Here is a 26,913-nt window from a genome sequence, read left to right as displayed (position 1 = left end):
CCCATCCTGAAATTTCAGTCAGTCTGCATCTTCATGAACTAAGTGTATCGTTTAATGGAAGTTCATCTGCAAGAGAGAAAATAATACAAAGGATACGCAGAAAAAATTCTCCGCTTCACAGATGTCCTTGGAATATTAGAAAAATGTCAGCTTCTTCTAAAGAAAGGATACAGAGACTAATCTGGTGTACTTTATCCTGGATTGCCATTCTAAAGATGCATGGATATTGTTGGGGAATGCCTATGTACCCTGTGGCAGACAGATATAACCTTGCTGCTCTTCAGCTCCAAGCCAGAAGTCATTTGCCCATTACTGTTGCTTGTGCTCAAAATACCAGGTCTTGCTAAGTACTTTTAGTTTCTGGAATGGGGTACAAAAGTAGCCCATGGTGAGAGGAAGAGATTGAAATATTTTAAAACCATATTTTTATAAGAAGGTCTCAAATACTCCAACGTCACAGGTACAAGCATTCACAGGAAATATATAGGTAACATCACTCCTTAAAACTAAACTGTGTTACACATAAAGTTGTATATAAAAACTCAGGGCACCTGCTTCCATTTTTGTTCCACACTAGTGCTCCTCAAAACCTTTTCTTTTTATGTCCTGTTTTTATAGTATTTACTAAAGCCTTCTGACTATAATTAAGAAAAATGTTCACGTAATTCAATATGGTAGTTCAAAGACTTGCTTTATACAAAATAATTGTCCTAAAATATTTTTTTTTGCTTTATTTATTCACTTTCCCTCTTCTTCTTCCCACACATGGGTCTTTTACTTAGCCTTTCTTCTCATCAAAGAGTTAGAGAGCAAGTCATCATCATTAAACACTTCATTTTTAGTCTATATCCCTCACAGCTTCAGATTTACTCCTTTGAGGATGTGTTTTATTTTAGCCATAAAGGTTTGATGGTAGTTACCAGAGGCTAACTTTAATAAAAGCGACTGAAGAATTTTCTAGTGAATAATTTTCTTTTGGAAATGCTCTGAAGAACAGATCTTTACCAACAATGTATCAAAAGTTGAATAAATGGCAACAATAAAACTGTCATGATAGTACCCAAATGTCTTCTTCTGGCTATGTAGAAATACAGATTTTTGGGTTTATTTTCATTTCAATTGCTGTATATAACAATGTAGCAAGAAATATGTATTTCTTACAATGTAATATTATAAATTTTCAAAAGTATTTTGAAATTTTCACAATAAAATTATCTTAAATCAAAATAACTTATAGTAACTATATAAATTAATGCAGAGTGCATCCAGACAACACAAAACTGGCTCTTTTTGGAGCTGGTGCAGTGAAACAACACCCAAGCTCCAGCAAGTGTTCAGGCACCAGAACCAGCTTCTGGGGAGTTGCCTGTGCTCTGGAGACAGGATAGCTCACACCCGAGCAATACCCTCTCTAATTACCTTTACTGACCTCACCAACTTGTGTTCATACATTTCCTCTCTTTGTCTCCTTTAGTCTTGATGTCTTCATTTGTTGCTCTCAGTCCTTTTCACATTCTTAGCTCTTTCCCTTAGCCTATTTGTCTCTCCTTCCTTCCGCTGCCTCCTCTGTGTCCATTTTGATGGCTGTTGGGAGAGTGACGTGCCCAAACCGTTTTTGGGCACTCGAGCTGTGGGCTGCCCTGTTTCTTGCACAGGAAGCTGGCGGCCACAACTTCCAGCTCACGGCAAGAGCTCTGACAGTCACGGAACAGAGCAGAGTATCGGTACTGGCTCTGAAATAAATTTCTTATTATATAAGGATTTGAGCCTGAGGAAATATAATCATAGCAGGTGGCTTTAACGAAAATTGTTTTGGCATGATATGACTCAAAAGCCCTAGCTCTAGTTACCATTTGCCCTTAATATGCTAGTATATACACCAGGAAGATTTGAGTCAATTAGCAAGCCTCAGTCACAACTGGCTTGGGGAAGTACAGCCTATCCACTTGAGACTCTTCAGATGTGTAGCTAATAACAAGTTGTCAGCTTACATTAATTTTTACACATCTTGGCTGCATCAGATATGTACAGGCAAAATCTAGTGTTCAGAGAAATGACATGGAGTTGAGGACTCCACGGGGAACTTAATCAATGCACACATTACATTGATCGCAAGTCATTTTTCCATTGCGATGAGATTTTTCTCCTTGTGTAACTCTTTCAGAATAACGTGTAGGAGAAAAGATAATAGAATGGAAATTGCATCTGCAAAATACAAGAGGCAGTTGGAATATTTTGTGAAATGCTGCTCAGTGAAGCGAAACATCTCTCACAGTACAAGTTCTCTGTCTGAAAGATGCATCCAATATGCAGTACAGAGCCCCATTCAACCTGGCCTTGAACACTTCTAGGGATGGGGCATCCACAACTCCTATGGGCAGACTGTTCCAGTGTCTTACCACCCTCACAGTAAAGATTTTCTCTCTAATAGCTAATCTAAACCTCAACATTGATAGCTCTGTTCTTTTATTTTATTTATTTTTATTACATCAAGGACACAAAACAAATTATTTAGGAGCCCAGTCTCATGCTTCTGATGGCTAAATATGTCCAGAATACTGCAGTATACTAGAAAAGAAATAACGTGGGAAATCCAAAATTTCTTAGTCAGATTTCATACTTGGGCTAAAAATTTAGAAGGATGTTACTAGTTTTGCTAAATTCCATCTCATTGTTGCTTTGCTGTTGGGATCTCAAAAGGTTACTGATTGCACTGAGTAATTCTGCTCTCAATCTAGTTTATTGTAATTTTATTAAGTTTAATAATCTATTCTAATGCTCTGATGCAACCATCTGAAAGAGAACAATCAAGCTCTAAATCTTTATGAGGCTAATATATAGCTCCCACTTTAAAAGGAAATGTGGCAATTAGTTTTTAATAAGGTCCCATTAATTTAATAAAACTATAGAGTTTTAAGATATGTTTAATATCACAAGCTTGTTCAGACTCCAGTTCCGGTTTTGTTAAGTGATAATCAGGAAAATACACTTTCTATAGGTCTGAATGTTCATATCACTTACTTACGACATTTTAGTATCTTCCATTTTTCTTAAAGAGGTTGCATCATAAAAAAGACCAGGCAGAAAAAGTGGTAAGGAGATAACTCCTTAGAGAAGTGTCTCTGCCTTGCTCACCCAGCAGATTAATGTTTCTTTTAGAGGAAGTGCTACTGGAAATATGAAAGGATTGCCTATCATTTGGGGATGAAGTATTTTAGTACCTGAAAAAATACCTACCAGTTACACCATTAAACAGTAGACAGTCAAATGAGATGCGTAATACAAGTGAAGGCAATCCTGTATTTCAAAAGACAATGTTGCCTTTCAAAACTTGTAAAACTCTTGTAAATTTAGGGAAGCGGGGAGGAATAATTTAATTTCATTTTGGGGTACTCTGTGTTGACAGGCCTACATTTGGAGAGGGGAAACAGACTTCTCTAATTTTCAGAAGTCCAACCCAGACTGTACAGTTTCCTTCTACTGAGTCACAGTAAATCATGCCAGCAATCATACTGACCATGTCTATCAGTATTTCATGGTAGACTGCATCTACTGCAAAGCAAATTTCAGCTTTACTAGAGGTCCCAAGAGTATATCTCTATACTCCAAGGCCAAGTTAAACCTTCCTGTACTGATAGAAACCATGAAAAGGAGAAAGAATCATCTAAAATGATCAGCATTCACAGCTAAGACAATATTGTGGTCCAGTGACTCGGAAATATTTGAAAAGTGAACCCAAATGACAATGTTTCTGGAGCTGCTTCACGAGTAATAGCATGGTCCCAACATGCTAGTGTTCAGTGGGATGCAGTTTCAGGACAAAATGACATTCACATCTGCAATGGAATGGCCACAGTTTGTCCCTCAACTAATTCATTTGTCATCCTGTGTATGACAATTATTTCAGAGGTACTGTTGAGATCGAGCAGATTTCAGAAGTACCATTTGTATAAAGAGCAAAATCAAAACAAATCTCTGGGGAAAAATACTGCTTGGTTTCTGCTAAAATTTCCAAACAAAAATAAGCATATATGAAATATTTCAATTTCAGATCAATTTGAATAAAAGAGCTTGTATGTAATCCCAGACAATCTTCAGCAACCTGCATTCAGGGCAGAAAACATGTAATGCAAGTCGTGGGGCAAAGGGGACCTAAATAAACATTGCCTACATAATACTACAGGCCTGGAAAAGACCTTGCAGCTCTTCCAGTACAATACCCTACACTGAGGAAAGACTAAAGATGCCTATAGCTTTCACAGAAGTTGTGTGCCTAACTTGCTTTTAAAAAATCGTCTAGCAAAAAACAACAAAAAAAAAGCTGCAGGAGCATTAGTCAATGTTCTCTCCCATTGTTTCATTGACCTTGTGGCCAAAAGGCTGTTCCTATTATCCAGCCAAAGGTAGTTAACTTGTAAGCAGTGAACAGGGTCAATATAATTAATTCTTGTCAAATCTATCAGGTGTTTTTACCACTTTAGTAAGCTACAGGCACTTATAAATTGGTTATCTAACCACTTGTTCCAGAATCATTCCAGGAACTGGTGTTGCACTGAATAATCTATAATTCCCTGTTTGTGGTTTTTGGTTTTTTTTTTAAAGGTAGTTATTATACTTCCTTTTCTTGCATAACCTGGGACCTACCCATGTCCCATGATTTTTCAAAGATAACAGTGAATGTTTTTGAGATTTTTTCATATTTCTTTAAATATGAAAATATTTTTTTAAAGTTGAACATCATCAGGATCTCATGGTTTCAATTACACTTAGCTTATGCAGACATTTTTAAACTTAATTTATCGCTATTCTGCTTAGGCTCCTATTTTCACATTATATTTAATGTGGTTAAGTATCTGATCGGAAATTAATCTTTTTATGTGAAGACAGTGAACACGTTGGTACTTTGTGAATTACTGTTATGAACCTTTACTTTGCCTTTCTTTTGCTTCTCATGTAGTTATTTTCCCTTGCATAATTTTGCCACCTTTATATTCCAAAATAATGTTAACACCTTAGCCTCTGAACTTTCTCAATTCCTATTAAACTAATATTTAATTATGTTTCTTATTTCTATTTTCTGCATGACACCTTTTGATTTTAGTTTCTTAGGAAGATCTTGGTGCAGTTATAATGCACGTGGGTCCTAATTTTTTAAGTTATCTCCTGTAAGTTTATTACCGTGCATTTGATGTAGCTCCTATCGCAAATTTCTACTTTTCCTGATGTGCTTTATCTTTTAGATTATGTGCTTCGGAAACTTGAGTCACACTTCTTTTTACTGATGTCTAGGCTTCTCTCATTGTACCTTCTAAAATTTAGCTCAATTCTCATCTAGCTTTAACAACTTCACTGAGGTAGTGATTGCTGGTTTGTGGGTGACTAAATTAGAGGGTTTTGTTACTGATATTCTTAAATTGGAAACAATGATAGAAAACTGAAGTGTCTTTGTGCTTCAGCTGCCAAAGTTAAAACTGCTCACAGACATAGTATATTTATGTATATTGTTCATGTAAAGATTACTGACAGTCTCAGAGGATTTTTGAAACATTCGAGAAACTCTGCTTTGAATATCAAAAGGCAATTTAGATTCTGGCATAGATCGAGTAATGTGTCTTATGTTTTCAGATCTTACCTGGATATTATTCGCTATTGCAGGGACTCCTCCGGGGTAAAAAGACCTCCTTGGACCTCTTGCCATATGCACATCACAAACTCATCCCGGTCATGAGCAATGTCCATGAGATACAGCAAAAAAGAGATAGAGGAAAAAGAGGTTCCACAGGGACAGTGTAGTTAAGTCTGGCTTATGTTCATGAAATCATGTAGAAACCAAATAAAATAAAATGGAAAAAAACCTCCACAAAAATTTTCCAGATGCTTCTATTATTCAGAGAAGGAAGTAGAATTGACAAAGAGAAAAGCCTGAACTCTAGTTGTGTGAGCAGATAAATGTCAGAAATATGCCAGTGCTACTCCATGAGGCAGTCAGTGATGACAACTTTTTCTCAGCAATAAAAGGCTTCAAAACCTTACAGCCATAATCAGCATTTCTGGCAGCCTGGAAAGGTCAGCTGGCATCACATCTTCACTGATCAATGAGGGGTCTTTTCTGGCTACTACAGCACTCAGCTCAACTTTAAGGGCTGGCTTTGTATGTCAGTTTTTGGAGAGCCTTTCAGCGTGAATATTACAGAAAAGCACTTGTCACAGCTGAGAGCATGGCCTTTTGAAAGGATTCAGGGAGCTAGACTAAAATGGTCCATTACGGCAGCATTCCCACAGGCTAATGTATGCTCAAGGACATTAGTCTCCCCAGTTTTCCTGTGTGGTCAGTGCAGAGAGAAAGGCTTTCTGAAGCTCTAAACTGTCCTCTAGAGGAATATATTTCTTTTCAACCGAAGCAGATGGCAGCAGGCTACAGCCTGCGAGTTCTTGTGTGAAAATGCAATAGTCACAGCAACTAATATCATCATCTATTTGAAGACAGAGACATTTTATATTGATAAATACCTACCTGTGAAAGTATTTTCTCTTTGAAGTACAATGCATGCTTACTGTACTTCATAAAAACATTCAAAAAACATCTTAATATAATATGGGCTACTATGATGCTTCCTGTCCCAAGAAATCAAAATGTTTTGCAGATGCTCATTAATTAAACTCCACAAAAATGGTCAAAATCAGATTTTAAAGCTTACATTATTAAAATAAAATTAACACATTATTCCACAGTGGTTCTCAGTAGTCATAAATACTAGCTTACAGTTTCCTAGACATGCATTAAACTCCTATTTCAAGTCCTATAAGCCTGGTCAAACTCTCTCATAAGCTCTGGGAAAGAGAAGCATTTCTTATCAAAAAGATAAGGCTAATCCTACTTTGCTCTATATGAGTGTATTGCAATACCTGAAACGTGGCATCCGTCCATTCTGTTGACAGCATGCAGTTGGTCTACAAGTGCTGTTTTTTCTGGCCTCCAAGTTCCCAGACCTGCTGTTTAGGGAGCCTTACACAGCAGCCCTCATCTTTTATATTTAGTCTCCAGAGATGTCCTTGCGTTTCCCCCATGTTACTGTGTCAGTTCTCCTCCCACTGCAAGGGTGAAATATTAATCCGCAAAGCCAACAGCAGCAAACATACCCTGATGCAATGTCACATCCTTTAGCAAATACATCTTTAAAGAAGAAAATGTTACATTCTGTCTTTAGGGCACAATTAAGTAGTTACTTGATTTTCTGCAGAGGAAAAATAAAAATCCTTAACACCCCTACTTCAGTGACGATATTTCAGAATCTTACAAGTGATGACTTGGAGACAGTAAGACAATCTACCCAAACCCACAAAAACTTCAAGAAATTCCCAGGTCATTAGTCCTTCTGCCACCCAATCCAACTATCCACTGTCTCTTAGGGAAATCACGGATTAATATTACTGTGGTTTACCCACTGTGAGCTCATGACATGATGACAATTAAAGATAACCAGAAAGTACTTTTCTGTCCATGGTAAGGTCTTCTCATTTCTGGGATGAATGATCTACATCTGCATTATTGAGACAACAGTTCTCTGTGCAGGAGGAAATTACTAAAACAGTATGAAAATTTAATATATTCAAAAGCCTGAGCCCCTGACAAGATTTTAGGTACTGCTTTTGTTCTTCAGTTTTAACTTTTGATTCCTGTACATTATTTTATCACCTTTAACTCAAAGAGTAGTATCTTTCTCCTGGAAAAAAATTCCTTCTGTAACAAATTGCAGCTTGTGCTCTCCATAAGAGAAGCTCATTGCTTCTGGGCAGAAGGAAAACAGCACTGCATCTGAGCCCCAGTCCTCGGTCTGCCTTTTGAACACAGTTTTGTTAAGAAAAAGGGCCCCCCTCACACGTCATCACTATGAAATGAATGTGGCATAATACAGCAGGTGAAATATTGACACAGGTAATGAAAGCTAGTCTAGTCCTTGAGTCCTTATAGCAGATAAGCACAAATTTTGCAAGTTATACCTTACCGAGCAGGAGAGCTGCAGGAAATATCCCCATAACTCAGAGATATTTCTAGAGTCCATGGTATCTGGTATAGATCTAATTTGATACTATTGTATATACTGGATAGGGAGATATTTACTTGTATTTTTGAAGAATAGGAAAATGGCAGAATAATGACAGGATAGCTTTATAACAGTAGCAACAATAATAACAGCATGTCTAAATATGTTTTTAAAATGGGAAATGATATACAGGACAGCACACTCAACAAATCAGCTTATCTCTACAGAACATATGGATCACAGAGAGCATTCACTGCAACATGATCATTTTGCTTAAACTATATGCAGTGATTATCCACGCTTGAAAATAAAAACGGGAGGGGATACACATGCATTGACAAATAGAGGAACTACCTTTTTACTATATGGATAAAAAGGGAAGAGATAAAAGAAAGTTTTCGCATCCCCAAATTACAAAACAACTGATAGGGTTGTAACAACAAATGTCATTCACTCACACTCATGAAAGTAGTTTAAAAAATAGGATTTGAAATTATTTCAGGCAATAGCTCAAGTATATTAACTTCTGCTTTAAAAAGAAGGTCAGAGAAGCAAGTATACTCTCTGCTCTTTTGCAAAACATCTTCTTCAGCAGGATCCAGCCTTGACTGACATATCTGAGTGTTAGTAGCAGTAGTAATACCATACCAACCACTGTTCCCTATGACTTAAATCAGAAGGAATCTCAGTTCTGATACTAAAACCAAGGTGAAAAGCTTTGTTTCCTATCCACTGATGCTTAGGCAATGGTGAACTGCCTAGAGAAAGGCCCAAGGTTTTATTTTTTTCTAAATACTCTGGTGAAAAATATAACAAATCCAATGGCTTTCAGTGATTCTGATGTCAGGTAAAAAGAGCAAAGAGGACAAAAGTCAGATGTAATCCAGTCTGAGGCTCTATCTAGTGCTATAAACCCTTTTGCTCCAAAAGCAAAAGGCTAATTGAGCTGCTCCAGGCAACAGCAGTGCTTATCACAGCTAATTTATATTGTGGTCTTTTACTGCCGACATCACCTCAGCTACCAGGGAAAGTGCTAGAAGTCGTTTCATTTCCGTGAAAGGACATTTTGTCTTATGCAAAGGGCAGCATTTGTATTTGCTGAGGTTCTGTACTTTTCAGCCAGAGCACATAATAGAGCCTCCACCCCCTCTGGAGAGGGTGTCTAAAGTTTGTTTGGATTTGGTGAGCATTTTGGTTTTAGGGCCATTAACCCTTGAGGACAGAAATTGGCAGTGTACCATATTAGTCAGCTCTCAAGCAAACGTTCATTCCCCCTCCACCACTCGTCCCCTCTCCTGACATCCCTATCAGGCACATATGCTGTAGCAGCCTATTATGTTCCATGCATAGTTCAAAAGTGCAAATAAAAGCACTGAATTTAAAATGGGATCTGTGGTAAGGCCTAAACGAGGATTTCAATTGAGTTAGTTGATTGAGCTAATCTGATTAAAGAAAACATCTTCCCAATTGTCTAGGAAAGGTCTGCATAATGCAATTTGGCTCTAGCTTGCCAAGGAAATACTTACAGTTGATCCCGGACAGTCACGAGAAATATTCATATAGACTGCACAGCCTCTCTGTATATCAGAGTTACTTTATGCTAACAGAATTGTTTCACATCAGTGATGGTTTCTAAATCAATTTAGCTAAGTTGATGCCAAAAGTTGCATGAATAATCTTTCTCATTTAAAAAAATTTAAAACATGCCATTTTGAATTATTCAAATGAGACAGAAAATATCAGTTAAATTAAAACAACCCACAGGTCTATGGCTGAATAACCTCAAAGAAAACACTTCAATTCACAACTAACTTTTCCTAATATCTCAGTGATGTCAAAAACTGATTATATAATTCTTGACCCTCCTCTCCTTTTCTACTAAATGTAGACTTCATTAGGAGAAATAAATGAGAAATTATTATTCCAGTTAATTAAGTTATTCTGAAAAGGAAAGAAATATAGATTCATACAAGGAAAAAAATCCACTTAACAAAATCAGAGCATAAACTAGTAATTCACAAGAAAAACACTTTCTCCACTGCATCTGCTCAATTATTTAATATTAATATTTGAGATTTCTGTAGGTAAAGAAGAGAAGCACGGTCCTTTTATCTGTGATTTGACCTGTTCAGCGAGTTTGGGATCTCTCCTATTCAGAAACAGATATTAATAATGCTTTGATTTTTTTGTGTGGATCAATTTCATAGCTTTATTGCTGTCAGAGCCCTGTTAACATCCAGACCCTACAAAATACCCATGAAATCTGTATTTAGGTGTTATGTGTTTTTTTTTTTTTTTTTAATTTTTGTCATGTACTCACTGAAGACAAGAGCTGAGATATTAGCCTTTGGCTCAAGATATTTCTTGGTCTTCTTGCCCTCAACCTCAAACTTCTACTTTTATTCACGTCTGAGCTCTACTGGGCAAATAGAAAAAAAAGGAGCAGAAGAAAAATTCCTTAAATATGCACTCTCTTTCTCTACATATTTAATGATCAAAGTAATGTTTACCAAAGAAGCAAAAAGAAAGTCAGTAAAATCTAAGTTGCTCAATCTGTAAATGAAACATGTATCCTGTCTTCTCAAAAGCTACTACATGCCAATGCCAGCTCTCCTTTAGAAGTATTTGTTTTAATTAATCAATTTAAATAATCCCTTACAGCAACTTTGCAGTACATCCAGAGATCATCTTCAGGAAGCCGGTTCTTACACAGTGCACAAGGAAGCAAGAGGCTGTGAAAGGTCCCAACTCTTGCCATAGCCAAATGGTGACAATTCAAGCTTGCAGAAGAGAATAAAAGTGTGTGCTGGGTGGGTCAGCTAGTGGCTGTAGTCCACAGGGGACTGTCACAGCTGCATTACTTTAGGGATGACCACAATTGTATGATTTGGCCCATAATGGTTGGTTTATTCTCAACCAGTTCAGAGACATTAGGAATAAGCTGCAGACAAGGTATAAAAGTACTCTGAAGGAGGTTGATTTATCCTAGTAGGAAGAAATCACCTTGTGCAAACCTAAATTAAAGTTTATGGCTTAATCACAACTTGGCCCTAGGGTTTTGCTTGTTAGTTCTTTGACACTGTCAAGAATTAGAAGTTCTCAGACATCTGTTTTTTTGAAGTGATGCTAAGGAAATAGATACATTACTACTTGGAGCCCCATTTGCCCAACAAGCTGGGGGTAAACACCTGAGCTTAAAGGACATGGTGCTGGCTGTCAGAACCCACTGCAGATGTCAGGCTGATATCAGGAAAGCACTTCACCTTCAGCTTCTAGCTTGGATGGCAGCTGTTCAGTGCATTTGAGGGGCAGTCAGACATGGTATCTGTTCATCGTGAGGTGGTCTCAGTCAGACACTTGACCTTATTGAGGTCAGAAGAGATGATCAGCAAGCAACCTACCCTCTCTCCTGCCACTACAGGTGGGGAACAGGGGGATAATGTGGTTGCACAGCTGCTGTTGCTCCCCTCAGGACTGGCCTGAGAGGTTTCATACTGGCTTCACATGACTCCTTCACAAAGGCTAATGCCTTGCAGGTGTGTGAAGTACTGGAAACACAAAGAGGCAAGGACATGATCAGCCAGAGCTGTCTGTAGCCATTACCCTTATTTTTGATCCATGAGACAGCTGGAATCAATGCAACAGTCCTTTGAGCAAGAGAAAAGTTGCTCACTACTGTTACAGTGGTGGAGGACATATATTCATAGGAGCTCCCCAAAAAGACACAGCATTAAGCTATAGCTTAGAGCTCTGCCTATGACCTGTGTGGCATGGTCTCAGGCACTGGAAAGAACACAAGGGAAAGCAAAACCACCTGGGGTTATTGGAGCAGCATGGGGAATATCTCACTCCAGGCATCTTGCAGAGGCAGCGAGTGACCCCACGCCCAGTCAGACTTCTTGCCAGTAGCTTGGTACCTTTGCCATATTGCAACCCCCTTTTAAGACCATGTCTGGATTGTTACCAGAGCACTCAACACCTCAGAACTGAGCTCTCTCTGCATTAAAAATATCATTCATATTTTTTGTAGTTGATGGAAACAACAATGAGAAATCCAGGAGACAGGCTATCAGATGAGACATGGTGGTAGGGCAGGACTACCAACAAAGCCTTTCTAGGAAGGCAGATGACACCAGAGCTGCAGGTGTGGCATCCAGGCAGCCCCTCCTGCCCATGCAACCACCCAGAGTGCTGCAAAGCCATGGAGCTGGATGGCAGCTCCAGCTCCCTGCTCACAGCCCTGATGGGGCTTACATTGCGACAGGAGGAAAGGAATAGATGAGCTGCATTGGCTTTCTACAGCTTTCTAAGAAAAGAGAGGACTGGGTCTGTAGATTTGTGGTGTCAGTGCTATATGATAAATATTCAGTAGTGACTTTAAAAATCTTTATTAATCTTGCACCTACTGAATGAGGCTATGATAATGTAAAGCAGCGGAAAACAAGCCAACATCTCTTTCAAAAGCTTTGGGTTTACCACCTTGTTCATAATCACAGTTACAACCGCAACTACTTTGAAGGAGTCAGTAAAATACGGCTAGTTAATAGTCACAGTGAATATCTGCTGTTTAGATCAATGGTCAGCTTCTCTAGTCATTTGTCAGAATTACTCTTATCCCACAAATCCCCACACTTTTGCTAAAGAACAGCAGCCCTGTGGAAAAAAGGCTTAAGGATCTCTATCTTTTTTTTATTAGGACTTCCATACACACTTAAAATGCTCAGTGAGTGTCACTGCCCTGCACTGTGAACAGCCATGAAGTCCACCTGCTCAGCTGTAGTTGCTAAGGAGAAGTCACACTGACAACAGCCTGTTTTCTTTTTCAGCCCACTTTGGAACTGACCATCAGTGCTCTTGTGTAAACATCAAAATCTGGGTCAATTAACCTCATGCATGACAACAGATTATAACATCTGCCCAGTGCTGTAACTGATCTGTACAACTTTCCACAGAGTATTTGTGTCTTCATTTCCCACTCTGCCTCACCATCATTTCAGTCCTTTGGCCCTGGGTCCCCGATCATCTCCTTGTACAACACAGAGGACACTCATGCATCACACGTGTGGCATGACAGCAGATTGTGTAGCTCGGTTAAATCTTTTTTAAAAAAATTCTTTGAGAAGAAGACAATGCCAAATCTTTGCCTCACTGACAGATGACCTAACCCTATCACTGATTTTAGCAAAAACAATCACTGATTTTTCACCATACCTTATATATAAAAATATGGATTTTGGACTTCTGCATATGCACAGACAAAAGAGGGAAAGGGCTTTATGAAAGGACACTAACCTGTTTGATATCAGAAGCTATTTTTAAATTTACACAATAAAAGGTACAAACTCCTAGTCATCTTCCTCTCTTAAATATTTATTATTCTCTACCTGGAAAAACAATTTTGATTTTCCATTTCCCTGAATATCTTCGTTAAAATCTCCAGCAGTCTGCTAATTCCACATACCTTGTACACAACACAGAAATGCTGTTTCCTGAGTTAATCTGTTTGTCAGATAGCTTGTTTTCAAACAATTAGCAGGATTTCTCCATAGCAAATCAATTGCTAATAGCTTTGGCTTAGCCAGATATGAGCTTTAGCATGATGATACACTTCTCAAAAGAAATCACAAAAAATGGCCAGTAGCTGTTACAGTAAGCTTCTCAAAAATAAGTTACAGTTGCCATACCATGTAGCCCTTTGATTCTCATTTTGTTTATCCTTTACCCTGTCAGCATATTCCCCCAAAATAGAGTGAGACAGACATGCTCCATTTACTTGTCTTTAGTAAATTGTAATTCCTTGAAAAACCTCTTTGAAGTTGCTGCTTATCAATGTGAGGAAGACTGGCAAGTCTAGCCCAGTCCCAATGTAAGCAAGCTTAAATTAAAAAAAGGCAAATAAAACAGAAAAAGAAAGAGCAAATAAAACCGTATGTTTATGACAATAACCCAACACTTCATGCAACCTATACTGCACAACCAGTCCAGGTCAGTCTTACAAGATTTATAAACTTTAACCATGCTACATTTGGGCAAGGAAGAAAGCAGTACTCATAAGACAAGTGCCAAGCCTAGGCAAAAGCTGTGTTTTCTGAATTTACAGTGTGTAAAGTCTTCTATACTTTCCATGAGTTTGTCCAAATACTGTATTTCCTCTTTTAAGAAAAAACTTTAGGAAACAAATTTATTAAGGCTGCAGGAACCACATGCCACTGAAAAAAATAATTGAAATACTTCCCCTATTTCATGAAGTGATCTCTGAAGAGAAGCCACCCACCTCTAAGATTAAGTGGGAGCCATGGTAATGGTGACAGATTTGTGCACCACATGTGACACCAAGCATACAGTATGCAGTGGTGGTTAAGAAAACTGGTTAGAATCAATCCAGTTACCACAGCTTAATTAGTACTCTAATTACTCCTGATTAGTATGAGTCCCCACGACGGACAATTTTAATTCTTTGACTAAGGCAACTGCAAAAGTAGTGTGTTAACTTCTACCTGTTTTCATTTTGTGAAATATTTATAACCAAATACAAGCACTTGACTTCTCACAAGTAATCTCATGACTAAGTTTTGCATAAAATTATTACAATACCACTCATTTAATGTTTTCAAGCAATTACTTGCAAATACACTATCAGTTGAAGGCCATAAACATTTACCCAATGCTAGCCATTCCAGTGGTAAATTTAATTTTTTGTGCTGATCAGTCCAAGAAAAGTCATGACTTTTATCCCCTAGTAATTTTATGTAAAGGTTTCGTGAGCCCGTGAAAGAAACTGCAGGAAGTCTGGACATTTTTCTCGGTAGCCATGTGAATTTGCTTCTGTGCTCACTGTAGAAGAGCTGATTTATAAGCATGACCAAGAGTGTTGCATGGCGGGCAGCCTTTGCCTTTGCAGGTCAGCTATATGCACTGAAACCATCGTTAAACATGCACAAGAAATTTCTATGTATGGACCAGAAGGTAAAACTAAGGCTATGCATGCACTGAAAGCATTCACATTAATGCCATGCTGTTTACTTTTCCCAAACGAGGTATCAATGTTGCGTGGCCCTGCACTCAGAGAGGAGACGCAGTTCAAGGACTGACAATACATAAATTTTTTAAAACATTTTCTCTCTTTTTATTTGTTTTTCCTGATGGTTGCTACAAGCAGAAGAGGTATTCAGAAAAGTAACTGCACAATACAAACACAGGCAGCAAACTAAGTTGGTGGCATGAAAGGTGTATCTGAGAACACAGAGTTGACAGAATCGGAGTCGGATTTTGTTCGAGTAGTTTTTAAGATACTCTCAGTAATGACGCTGTCATTAGGAAACAGTTTTACTTTCCCATTCTGACTGTGTTTTGGTTCATGCACGGGTTCCAGAAAAGCTACCCGTTTACCAGTGCTAGCCTTCTTCTCGTCTGCTGGCATTGTAGAATTCAGCTCTTGCGGCATTGTAGAATTCAGTATGGAAGAGTGGGCACTGCTTTGGTTCAGCTTCCTCTTCTTCTTTTTTGCCTTACATTGACATGGGCAGGGGGTCAGATAGAGATACAGCAATACTAAAATAATACTGGCCACACAGGCAGCAAGGGTGGTAAAAGCTGTATTAAATGCTTCATGAGCATGGGACCTGTTCATTGTGAAATTGCTAACATTTATTCTAACCTCTACGGTTTCATTTAATAATCTTTTCTTATTTATTGCGATGCAGGAATACAGCCCTGAGTTCTCTAGCTGGGCATCTGTTATCTCCAGGCTGCCGTTAGGAAACACCTTAAAGTTATTGGTCTCCCTGTCTGGCTCCAGCAATCTATTGTCTGGACTAATCCAAACAAAGTGTGTGCCCACATCACTGATTCTGCTGTCACAGTGTACAATCAGCCTGTCACCAACTTGGGCATCATGAATAAACCCAAAGGCTTGGAAAGAGCTGTTGACAGTGCTTTCAGAGCAATTCAGAAAGTTGTCGAGCAGTAAAGGCAGTTTATTGTGACCTCTTGGGTCTGATTGCAACAAACAGCTGTACTCATTTTTGAAGTCCACCACTGAGCTGAACTGCCTTTGATACCAGAAGATTAGCATGGAGTACAGGACACAGTCACAATAAAATGGGTTGCCGTGAAGATAAATTCCACTAAGTTGTTTAGCTGGCACTGAACTCAAGCGCTGAATAGGCATCAACCGGATGTGATTAAAGGAAACATCCAGCAATACAAGGCCTGTCAGTTTATGTTTTCCAACATATAAGTCCAGTGGGAAATTTGAGAGCAAGTTGTAGCTTAAGTATAGTTTCTGTAAATTGTACAATCCTCCAAACGCTAAAGAGTCAATCTGTGTTATCTGATTGTTGTACAGCAGGAGAACCTCCAGTGCCTTTAGCTCCTGAAACACAGGGCTGCCCAGTGTCTTCAGGCTGTTGGATGACAAGTCTAGGTACTTCAGATTTGGAGTTGTAGAAAAGCTTCCAGTGACAATGCTGCTAATGCTATTATGATTGACTATTAAAGTGTTCAGTTTCTCAAATAACACTGGGACCCATTCAGGCTCCAAAAGCCCAATTCTGTTATAACTCAGATCCAGCCTTTTTATACATTTATAAAGATTTCCTGGCACTCGACTGAGGTTCTTATTGGTGCAGCTTATGATATCACTGGCACAGATGCAGGCTGTTGGACACATCCCTGGGGCACTGCCATAAATGCTTACTGTGAAGACCAAGAGGCATGCGAGTCCTTTGCAGTTCACTTTAAAAACTCCAAGTTGAGTAGGAATTGTCCGCCTGTTTAAAGACATTGTCACTGTTTCTTAGCTGTCTCCCAGAGCTCCTTCCCACAGATTATACGTGCAGTTAGTTTTGCACCAGTTGCTGTTAAAAGAGGGATACAGAGGTACAGCATGTTAACATTTATCATTCATACCCTGATTGATTTCTTACACGTCTTTTGAAAAATACAGGGAGTTAATTCTTAGTGTTTCACATAATTAATTGTAAAATATAATTCTTAGGTGATGTAAGTGTAACATTGGCTTTATATAAACATGAAATTCTACATTCATGTGTAAAAATATACACTATAGATGCAGTATTTTTTGTCTTCAAAAAGAATGCAACTATTCTTCAGTCTTGGACCAAGTAATGCAATTTCTGACAGTTCATTAAAAAAAAAAATCAAAAATGTTCCTCTGTGGAACATGACTTGGTAATGGTATCCCCTACCTGTTTCCAAACCAGCACAGACAGAAAATTCCCAGTACAGGAAAGAAAAAGCCTCATCTAAAAATGTTATTTTCTTGTCTAGTGGGAAGCAGTTATAATGTGTTTCTTTATGATCAGAAAATGTCACACATTTTCAAGAAAAGAATTTTCTCAGACTTCTTAGCTTTAAATGTCATACAATTTTTTTTTTTTTTAATTCAGTAACTTACAGTTAAGGTATCAGCCTAAAGATGTTCAATTAGAATATTTTGTATTCTCCATTTTGCTATTTGGCTACTTCTACCTTTGCCAATAAGTGTTGAGGCAGAAATCTTCTATGCCTGGTGCATACTTCAGGCACAAGTTTTGGGAACTTCAAGTAAGAATGAGTCAGCTGTTTCTCAAAACTTAGTAAAGGAAAAAAAATATTTTGCTCATATGTAAATAGTAAGAAAAAACCCAACCATACTCTTTTTTGAGACTATTTTAGAGTCACTGTGGTTTGAAGCAGGGACATAACATTTGGCACAGTAGTGATTCTGTGCTAAGGGACATGCTTTTTGCCATCTTCTAAGAAAATGTACACATACCAGCAGAGTAATGTTCTCTCTTGTTCCCTGGATACCTGTTATGAGTTTGCCAGTAAATTCACAGGTAAGTTCATCTGCATTGATTATTGTCACCCCTTCAGAGCTCAAACATGGTATTCAGCTCCCACGTACCCTCATATTCATTTCTCCAACCTCACCCACCTGTTGGAGCAGTATCTGAGCAGGATGAACCCTGTAATGCCTGCTCTGAGCTGCTGATAGTGGCCAGGAGCTGGGAGGCTTCCTGCGAACAGTGGGAGGAGAAGAAAAAAGCATCCTCAGATGGAAAGTGAAACTGTATTCTCTGATGATGCAAGATGGATGAAGAAAACACGAGTCTTGAGGACAAAAACATTAAAATCAAGACCTAAATGGTGGAGGGAAGCAGGGCAGAGAGACAGTCAAAGAAAGTGAGAGAGAAAAGAAGGGTAAGAAATACATAGGGAAGGTAGTGCAAAACCAGGGGAGGTGGATGCTAACGGAGCATCATCACTGTTACTAACGAAGCAACTGAGGAGGAGGTAGTTTGAGGATGCAGAAGTCAGTCAAGGCATATGAGACTGGAAAAGCAGATGAGGAGGGTGTAAAGAGGACTAAGCAGAAGAGAGGCAAGAGATTCAGGAGGTGAACCTTAAACCACACTTCTCCAGAGAATTTATATCTGCTACTTATGAACCTAAAATTACCTATGCAATTTATTAATACCTGCAAAATGCAAACATTTCCACTCCCCCTCAGTTCTTTATTTCCCTTGCCTCTAACCCTCTGCCAATCAATCTGGCAGGCTGCTCAGTAGCTGGCAGGCTACTCTTAAGTCAAGTGGTAGAAGATGTGCTATGAAACCGAAGAGCTGAACCTTCTAATGACCGATCAAAAGAAGAAATATGAAGGCAGCAGGATGGGAGACTTCACCTTTCACAACAATTTATATATACATTGGCTTTAGATGTTTGCATTCCCAAAAAAACACCAAGAGAATGGCAAGACTGCCAAGTCAAGTGCTCAAAAATTAAGGTGTCAGAATTAAGGTTTCCTTGCCATTTTTGATTTTTATATACAGTCTTTGGTTATGTGATAGTTTTAGTCTAGGCCTTCCTTGGTGATCAGTTTGTAACCAAGGAAGTGGCCATGTTCCCAGTATTCCATATGATTTTTATGCAAGCCAGGGTATAAATAAGAAGGAGAGAGAACCCTTTTCCCTCTTCCCTTCCGGTGGATCTAAAGGCACAGGTTCTCTGCTGTCAGTCCTGCTCATGTGGGAGAGTCAGGCCTAGTGAGCCCTTGCAGGCCGTGGGAGCTGGAGGGTGCTGGCGGTCGTTTGGCGGGATTCTGCTATTTCAAGGAGAGTAGTAAGATTTTCTTTCGCTAGTTCTTTATTGATTGTATCGTGCATACCTGCTTCTGGTTTCTTTTGTGGTTTTGTCCCTTTCCCCCCTCCCTTCCCCTTTTTGGGGGGTTGTTTGGGGTTCTCTTTTTATATGTACATAGTATTGTAACTGTATATAACTGTGATATATGTAAATATATATATTTTGATATAGCTCGGTTAGTTTCGGATCTTTCAGTTTCTATAGTTTTTTTCCTTTGCCCAAAGGGGAGGGGGAGGTTTTTGTTGTAGTCTGGGGGGATTTGGAGGGAAGCCAACTCCAAATGGCTACAGGTTACGTGATTGCTAAATTTTCCTCCAAAACCTTTCCTCACACTGTGCACAGGTTTTGAGGAAGAACAGGAAAAGAAAGGGTGATTACATTAGGAGCTCAGTAAATGCCTATATCTGAGAACTGGAGCATGTCCTAGCCTCTGCCACAAAATTCCTGTGAGCTCAGGTAAATTATGTAAACTGGTGACTGTTAGAAAGTAATGAAAACATTAAAAGCACCAGCTTGGAACTTAGAAAATAAGGAACCTCTGTGTGTTAAGTTTGGAAAGGACTCATCTGAGATGCGAGTCAGAATGCATGACTCTAGCTGGCACTTCTGACTGCAAAGGCTTCTCCTTGCTTCCCTCCCTATACAAGGGATATAGCAACATGATCTTAGCTATAGAAATATTGTAAAAATAAACTGATTGATTTAAATGAAAGCTTAATATCAAGATTCATAAACTCTTCTAGGCTTTTACATCCTACTGAAGCTTCTAACTGCATGGGGCTTGCAATGGGAAGTTAGGAACCCAGACGAATGTTTTTTTTAAACAAGTCATTTAGTTAGTCCACTGTATGAAGCAAGGCATCCGAAAATGACATACCATAAAACCATGTGCATGAAGACTGAATTATAAAGTATCCACAAAATGGGAGATGTACTGCTGTTGCATAGATTGCCTTCCCACTAACATTTGAATGCCTGATTCTGCAAGCTATGCAGCGTAACTTTTAATGTAACTGCACTTGGAACAAGATGAACAGCACTTTCAAAAATCAGTTCCCATGTTGAATATAACTGCGATCCTGGAGACACTCCCAATGGGATACACTAGGTCAATGCTCAGGTTTGGAACGGTTACCAAGTTTAATCACTAGATAACCTTGCAAGTTTGCTTCTGACCATGCCTACAACTATCCCTGAGCTAGTCCGCAACCAAATCCCATGGGCAGATCAGTGGGTACTATAAATCAACATAATGCCTTTGAGTTCTAGGGAGCAAAAAAAGCTTGCAAGGGCTGAAAACTGGGTTGTCCACTTTCAAAGTCTGTTGAAATTGAAAAACGAAAACTGTTTCAGATAACTTGCTTTGCCTGGCAGGGCAAATCCAAATTACAGACACCCTAAACATATCACAGGACACACAAGACGATTTGGAGATTACACTGAAGAGCAGAAGCATTCCTTGCCATGCCCAACTCACAGTGCAGTGCCTACATTCCCAACAGGTTCTCTCCCCTTTTGGAGAGTAGGACTTTTGAGTTGCAACTTGCTCTTCAACCTGTGTTCCCCAAACCTTTGACACAGGTTACCTAGGATGGTCTGCAAAGCCAAGCATAATCAACATAAATATTTATAACCTATGTGGTCATTTGAACTTACTCAAAATAACTGCATAAGTACTTCTAGGTAGTAACGTGCATGTGTTAAGTGGAAAGGAAGAATAAAGCCTACAATTAGCCCTATATTGAAAAGTGGCATTTTGTTTCACCCCAGTCACATTACTTCAGGTCTTAGAAAAGTCCTATTTTACAAATTTCAATATTGCATATTTTCTCAAGAGAGATACTGCTATTGAACACTATCAGCTAACATTTGTCAACAGACTCTGGCGAAGTACTTCACCATTCTTTCTGAATGAGCTAGGTAAATAATTTTTTGATTTATAGTAAAGTAAAGGGCATGGTTGGGATTTTTGTTCTTGAATTCTTTTCAAAGAAATAATTTCTTTGTGGTGTTAAAGTGTGCCAAAAGCTGCCAAAAACACAGTACTCTCTGAGATAAATCATCTGTGCAATAATGGTACACATGCCTCTTAACTGTTCAAGAAGAAATGCAGGACATATCCTGCTATCATAGGGAAGATCTTCTGTAGTCAGGAACGGGTAATGTGTGTATGTGTGTTAATGGTTTTTGTGGTTTTTTTTCCTTTTTTTTTTTTTTTTTTTTTTTTTTTGCTTATTTCTGGGTTGGTTTTGGTTTTGTTTTGTTTGGTTCTTTTTAAACTAATGAGCATCTAAAGGTGCTTATGGAAAAGGGGAACACCAGGCAACATACAGCACTCACAGACACTCATTTCCCTTTTCTCTGGGATCTCTCTCCCACTAACGCAACATTAATAATCTCTACACCAACTTTCTCATCTCCTGCAAGTACCTTCAGGCTTATTGCTGTTTCTTCCAGGGGACCTGTACACCAAACTATCTCTCCCAGTTCATTTGAGACTTTGCTAAAAAAATCCTTATGTGGCCCATCTCTTAATTTAAGCAGTGAATTGGACTGAAGTCCTTTTGAAAATACTACCACTAGTCTTTTCATCATAAAAAAATTTGGTTTGATAGATGTTATTCCTACTGTAAAGCATTTTCCTGGTGATGCAAATAGTCCCACATCTGGCTGGTACATCCTGCAGAGTGAAAATGAAAACATTTGCACACAACCTCACTGTACCACTGCAGGAACAGTAGCCTCTAGAGAGCGCAAACACCAGAAAATACTACAGATCTCAGTTCACCCTCCAGAAGGTTCACACCATTTCTATATCCCCTACCTCCTTCCTTGCACCACATCTCCTATGACTGTCTTCTCTTGAGTCTCGCCCCAGTCTCATCAGCACACAAATCACTCATACATCTTTGCACCTTCTCACTGACTTCCAGTGTCTACATAGGTGCTCTCCCCCTATACCAGTCTACATATCAGATGAATCAGGGCTGTATTAGTTAAATATAATACATGAAATGAAACAGTAGTGGTTCAGATGTTAACATTTTCTCATAGCTCTATTATTTTTTTCTGGCATGACATTTGACAAAGCTTTCCTCATGAACTCAGAAGAAAAAGTGCTTTTTAGAATGGGGGTTTATTAATTTATAACAAAAATACTATACAAGTATAATTATTCATGCTTTTAATCCTAATTTTGAAAATCCTGCTTAAGTACATGACACAGCCATTAATTACAAACAGACTAGTGGCATCCTATGCAATTAATCTTTCAAACAGTTACACTTATAAGGAAGGTCTGCATAAGATTCCATTCCTTGTGTGTGTGTGTGGGAGATACTGTCAGAGGAAATATTCCTACAACGGCCATCTCACTTCAGTCTCCAGGTTCTACTCTGCTTTTATCACTCCTGAGTGTAAAAGGAATTCTCTGCATCAAATCCTCCTGACAGCTGTGCTCAGCATTTCTGACTGAGTAGATCTGGATTACTCAACCATCATAATCCATGAGATTTAGTGACATGACGGATTGGACAGCAAAGACTGTTGGTGAGCTACATCTGGGAGATGTCTTGATACACTGGACTAAATCCCTGAACTGGGCTAAATTGTGTTTGGTGCAGGAACTAACAGTGATGAAAAAATGGTTTATATCATATTTGCAGCAAGCTGCTCCTGAGGTCAGCCTGGCAAATGGAGTGGTCTCTCTGGCCAGCATCTGGCCAGACCTCAATCATGCTGAATTAGAGATTAATTTGTCCGAGTAACCTTAGCCAGATAAAACTATCATTTCTTTGAAGAGAGATTTTCTCTTTCTTTTTTTTTTTTTTTAAGCCCATGATAATTCACTTGGCTTAAAGAAAACTGAGACAGAGATGAGCAACTGGGTGACGTACAAAGCCTCAGTCGGAATAATCAACAGTCTCTTTACGGCAGTACCAGCTACATGAAGTCAACACTTATCCCTCTGAGGGAGAACAAGGGAAATAAATATGCACCAGTGAAACAATAAATTCACCCTTTTTGTCATGTTATTTTGTAAATCAAGCTGCAACCAAGCTTAAACCTTGCAAATTACTTCAGTTGCTAAGGAGATCAGCAAATAATTAAGAAAAAACGCAATGATAAGCGGCAGTGCCTCTTACAGTATCGGTAACCAGTTTCCAAGCAATGAATTTCCATATCCTACGAAAGTTTAGTTGCCCAGTGTAGGATCCCCACCGCCTCCAAAATCTATCTGACGGGCTAAACTTCAGAGAAATACCTTTGCCCATGAGGTGGGGGGCTCCTGCCAGTCTCCCGACAAGGTCTGCCCGCTACAGCCCCCTGATTCCTATCGAGAGTCGACGGAGAGCAAAGTTTCGGTGAGTCCAGTGGCCGGGCACGCTAAGCCGGCATCGGACCGAAGGCACTCACAGGCATTCCTAAGGGTCTCTAACTGACTTCCCTGGGCAGGCTCGGCCACTGCCGCTCCGCTCCACGGCGGAGGTCCGGACTCGGTCTCCCCCGCCCGCTGCCGGCATGCGCTCGCCCCCGTCTCTGGCGGCCCAACTCAGCCCCGGCTCCTGCCCCGCTGGACCCTGTCCCCCGCCATATCCCGGCTACCGGGCGATGTCTGCTCCGCCACCCCGCCGGGCAGCGTTACCTGGAGCTCCCGGTGACCACTTCATGTCCGGGGAGCGCGACGCCGGCCCCGCCGCCGCCTCCAGCCCCGGCCCCGCATACTGCGCTCCGCTCGGCTCCGGGGGAAACTGGGGGCCCGGAGAGCGCGGCAGCGGCTCCGCTGCGCTCCCCCGCGGGCGCAGGCAGTGCTGGCCCGCTGCCCTCGGGAACGGAGCTGAGGCCCGAAGCTCGGCACCGGCGGCGGGTGAGGAGGGAAGGCAGCAGACTCCCAGTCACAGTGGCGACGGGGTTTTTATCGCCTCCTGCCTCCGCCTTCCCGGTCTCTCCCGCTGCGCAGCGCCGGACCCTATGCCGCTTCAGTCCGAAGCACTCCCGGGGGCTTTCCGCGGCAGTGGGTCGGAGTCATCGGTGCCCCGGGGGAGGAGCGCACCCGCTGCCCCCGCTGCCCCCGCTCCGCCCCTCACCTCCCAAGGGGCTGCCCCGCTCCGCCTCGGTCCGCTCCCCTCCGGCTCTGGCCGCCAGCCGCTCTGCCCCCGCCGACAGCGGGAGGGCTTCGCCGCCCGGGTGGGCTCAGCCCCTCCGGTGCACACCAGCCCCGAGCCCCGAGCCTGGCCTGCAGCTCCTCGGCGCCCTGGCGGGGGGCAGGCAGGCCGGCTCTGCAGCCACCGGGGAAGCCCCGTTTTCGGAGGAGTGGACGCTGCTGAAAACGCGGTCCCCGTTAAAATACATCAAAACTCTCCGTAAGGGGAGATGGAACCTCAGGGTGTTCGTAAGGGGTGGATAAATTTAAAAGGCATCGTGTTAGCTCTGGAAAACCGTCCTCCGGTTCATTAAATGATCAAAAGCCACGGAGGCTCCGTGGTAAACTGGACTTTGATGAAAGCAAAGGAGTCCATCAAATGATACAAGTGGTTATCTAAAATTAATTGCTATATATACCGAGATTCTCTTGACCATGGAATCTGTGGGAGAGCTGCTGCAAATGAGGTAGTGTGACCAGATGAGGAAGAGGCAAAGCTGCATCTGAAAGCCCATGAACACATTTCCCTCTTTTTCACACTGATTTTAACCTCCCGCAGTGAAGTTTCTCACTACATTTCCACCACAATTTAAAGTACCCTACATTTAGAGACTGACACCCTGGCTAGTTGAGCAAATAACAGAGATTGTGGATTTATTGTCATCCAGATATAGTTTATAGAACAGTTCTCGGCAAATGGGCTTGCATATTAAAGCTGCTGCGAATCACACTTTTCTTCCAAAACCAAAGTGATTTTTAATATGAGGATTCATGGCTACATATAAAGCTCAAATTTAAGCTACAGGCAAACTAAAATTCTTTAGTATGGTACAAGGTATATGTTACATATGATTCAATACAGATCTGGTGAGTTATAGGCAATACTGCTATTGATTTCAAAGCCTTTTAAGCCCTACCTTATAAAAATGGAGCTTTTTTGTCATCATTCTTATTTTGTGCTGAATTTCTGCATTTCTGTGCAGTAGGACTACACAACACAAGTAATTTTAATCTTCAGGTTATTGATTCAACATTGATTTGTTTTTGGACTCTCCATAGGAATATTCATTTGTTTAAAGAAGCTTGTTGTCTTCATGTAGACTAACCCATTAAACTTTTCTGGAGACCTCCATGTTACAAATTATTAGGTGAAATTTAAGTTGGTCACATTGCCAATACAGTCTGACAAAGATGGTAGTCACTTTTTTAGTTTCCTTCCCCTGCTGTCAAGACTGAATAGGTTGACCCTGCATTCTTCGTCAAGACCTACTTATGGAATAAAAATTCCTTCTGTGGTAGGATATGGAGTAGCTGTCCATTTGTGATTTTTGTACACACTTTCATTGAACTAAATTAGTTTTAAAATACTAACAATTTTAATTGAAGTTTGTTCAGACCTCAGTAAGTGTGGAGCACTTGTAGGTGCACAGTAACAGTACTGTTTGTAGCTAAGATATCTAGATTACAGTCATGAGAGCAGGACAAAGTGATAATTCCCTTGGGGAAGGCAGGATCCACATCAAAGGGAAGTCTAATACTTACGGTAATAAGAATTTTGTTTTCCAATTCTGTTTTTCTTGTTAATGCTGACTGGGATTTGCTTTTTATGTTGGAGATCTCAGGGCCCAGATGCTCAAGAAATTGATGGGAGTGGTGATGATCCTTACATGAGCTGCTCAGATTACAGAGAGAGGTCATCTGCCAATAAGCAGACTTTGCAGAGACATCATGATCAAGAGATGTATTGGATGGTCTGAAAGGAGTTCAGAACCACAGGACTCTTGTAGGTCTGAAAACATCTGGTTGCTGAAAATTACTGAAAGCTCAGTAAATTTTGTTTCCCCAAAAAGGTTTTGAGAGTTGACAAGTGCATGGCATGATTCAAACTAATTCATTGTGCTATTTCACAACATAAAGGTGCTTTTGTCACTTGGAAGATTGCTTTTTAAAATCTAGTTTGGATGAGAACAATTGGTAATTAATTTTCTTCTAACAAATAACACTGATGTGAAAACAGTACCTATCCAAAATCTTTGTTGATTATACACGGACACAAGCTGTGTGAAGCTGACAGTACATTAATTAGGATGTGAAACCTTTCTTTTGATACTCTGTACAAATGTAAGGTTTCTAGCATCACCAGTAGAGATTTTTATTGCAGAGAATTGCTGATAGCTGTCTGCTTCTTCCAAAACCATCAGGATACTGCCTGTGTTTCCCTGCCCCTCTACCAAACTATCTATTAGAGTGAAAGCTTTTCAGTTCTTGTTTTCACATCCTATGCAGTGCCATACAGACTGATAGGGCTTGATAAGGTCTTTTAATAACAATATTTCCCTTATGATCTTGAAAGCCCCCACAAATACAGAAATGCCTCTGGTATCTTCAAAATTAAATCTATTTAGTAAAAAGGCAATTTTATTGCAGTTATATAATTAAATTGATTAATAAAGGACTTTTGTTTCAAAAGCTATTTGTTTAGGGGGAATTTATAATACCTTCATGACCGCAGTGTAACTACTGGGCTAGGGACTAATTAGGAAGGGGGTACTGGAAGAAATCTTCATTTGCGAAGCC

General features: G+C 40.0%; 1 protein-coding gene across 7 annotated transcripts; it reads right to left on the bottom strand.

The window, feature by feature from the left end:
• Positions 1 to 15,147: 15,147 nt before the first annotated feature.
• AMIGO2 (adhesion molecule with Ig like domain 2) lies at positions 15,148 to 24,363 on the bottom strand. Of its 7 annotated transcripts, none has more exons than XM_064655836.1 (3): positions 24,281 to 24,363; positions 17,986 to 18,067; positions 15,148 to 16,903 (listed from the first exon to the last, which is right to left on the bottom strand). In XM_064655836.1, exon 3 carries the CDS (start codon positions 16,828 to 16,830, stop codon positions 15,253 to 15,255), a length of 1,578 nt encoding a protein of 525 aa, XP_064511906.1. In that variant the 5' UTR covers positions 16,831 to 16,903; positions 17,986 to 18,067; positions 24,281 to 24,363; the 3' UTR covers positions 15,148 to 15,252. The 7 variants fall into 7 exon arrangements, with proteins under 7 accessions (XP_064511906.1, XP_064511903.1, XP_064511901.1 ...); XM_064655833.1 differs by lacking the exon at positions 24,281 to 24,363 and adding an exon at positions 23,839 to 23,949; XM_064655831.1 differs by lacking the exon at positions 24,281 to 24,363 and adding an exon at positions 23,839 to 23,929 and having other exon boundaries at positions 17,986 to 20,789.
• Positions 24,364 to 26,913: the final 2,550 nt, after the last annotated feature.

This window comes from Pseudopipra pipra, chromosome 5, assembly GCF_036250125.1.
Source record: "Pseudopipra pipra isolate bDixPip1 chromosome 5, bDixPip1.hap1, whole genome shotgun sequence".
Taxonomy (NCBI): domain Eukaryota; kingdom Metazoa; phylum Chordata; class Aves; order Passeriformes; family Pipridae; genus Pseudopipra; species Pseudopipra pipra.
This window is presented reverse-complemented; position numbering and strand designations above follow the sequence as displayed.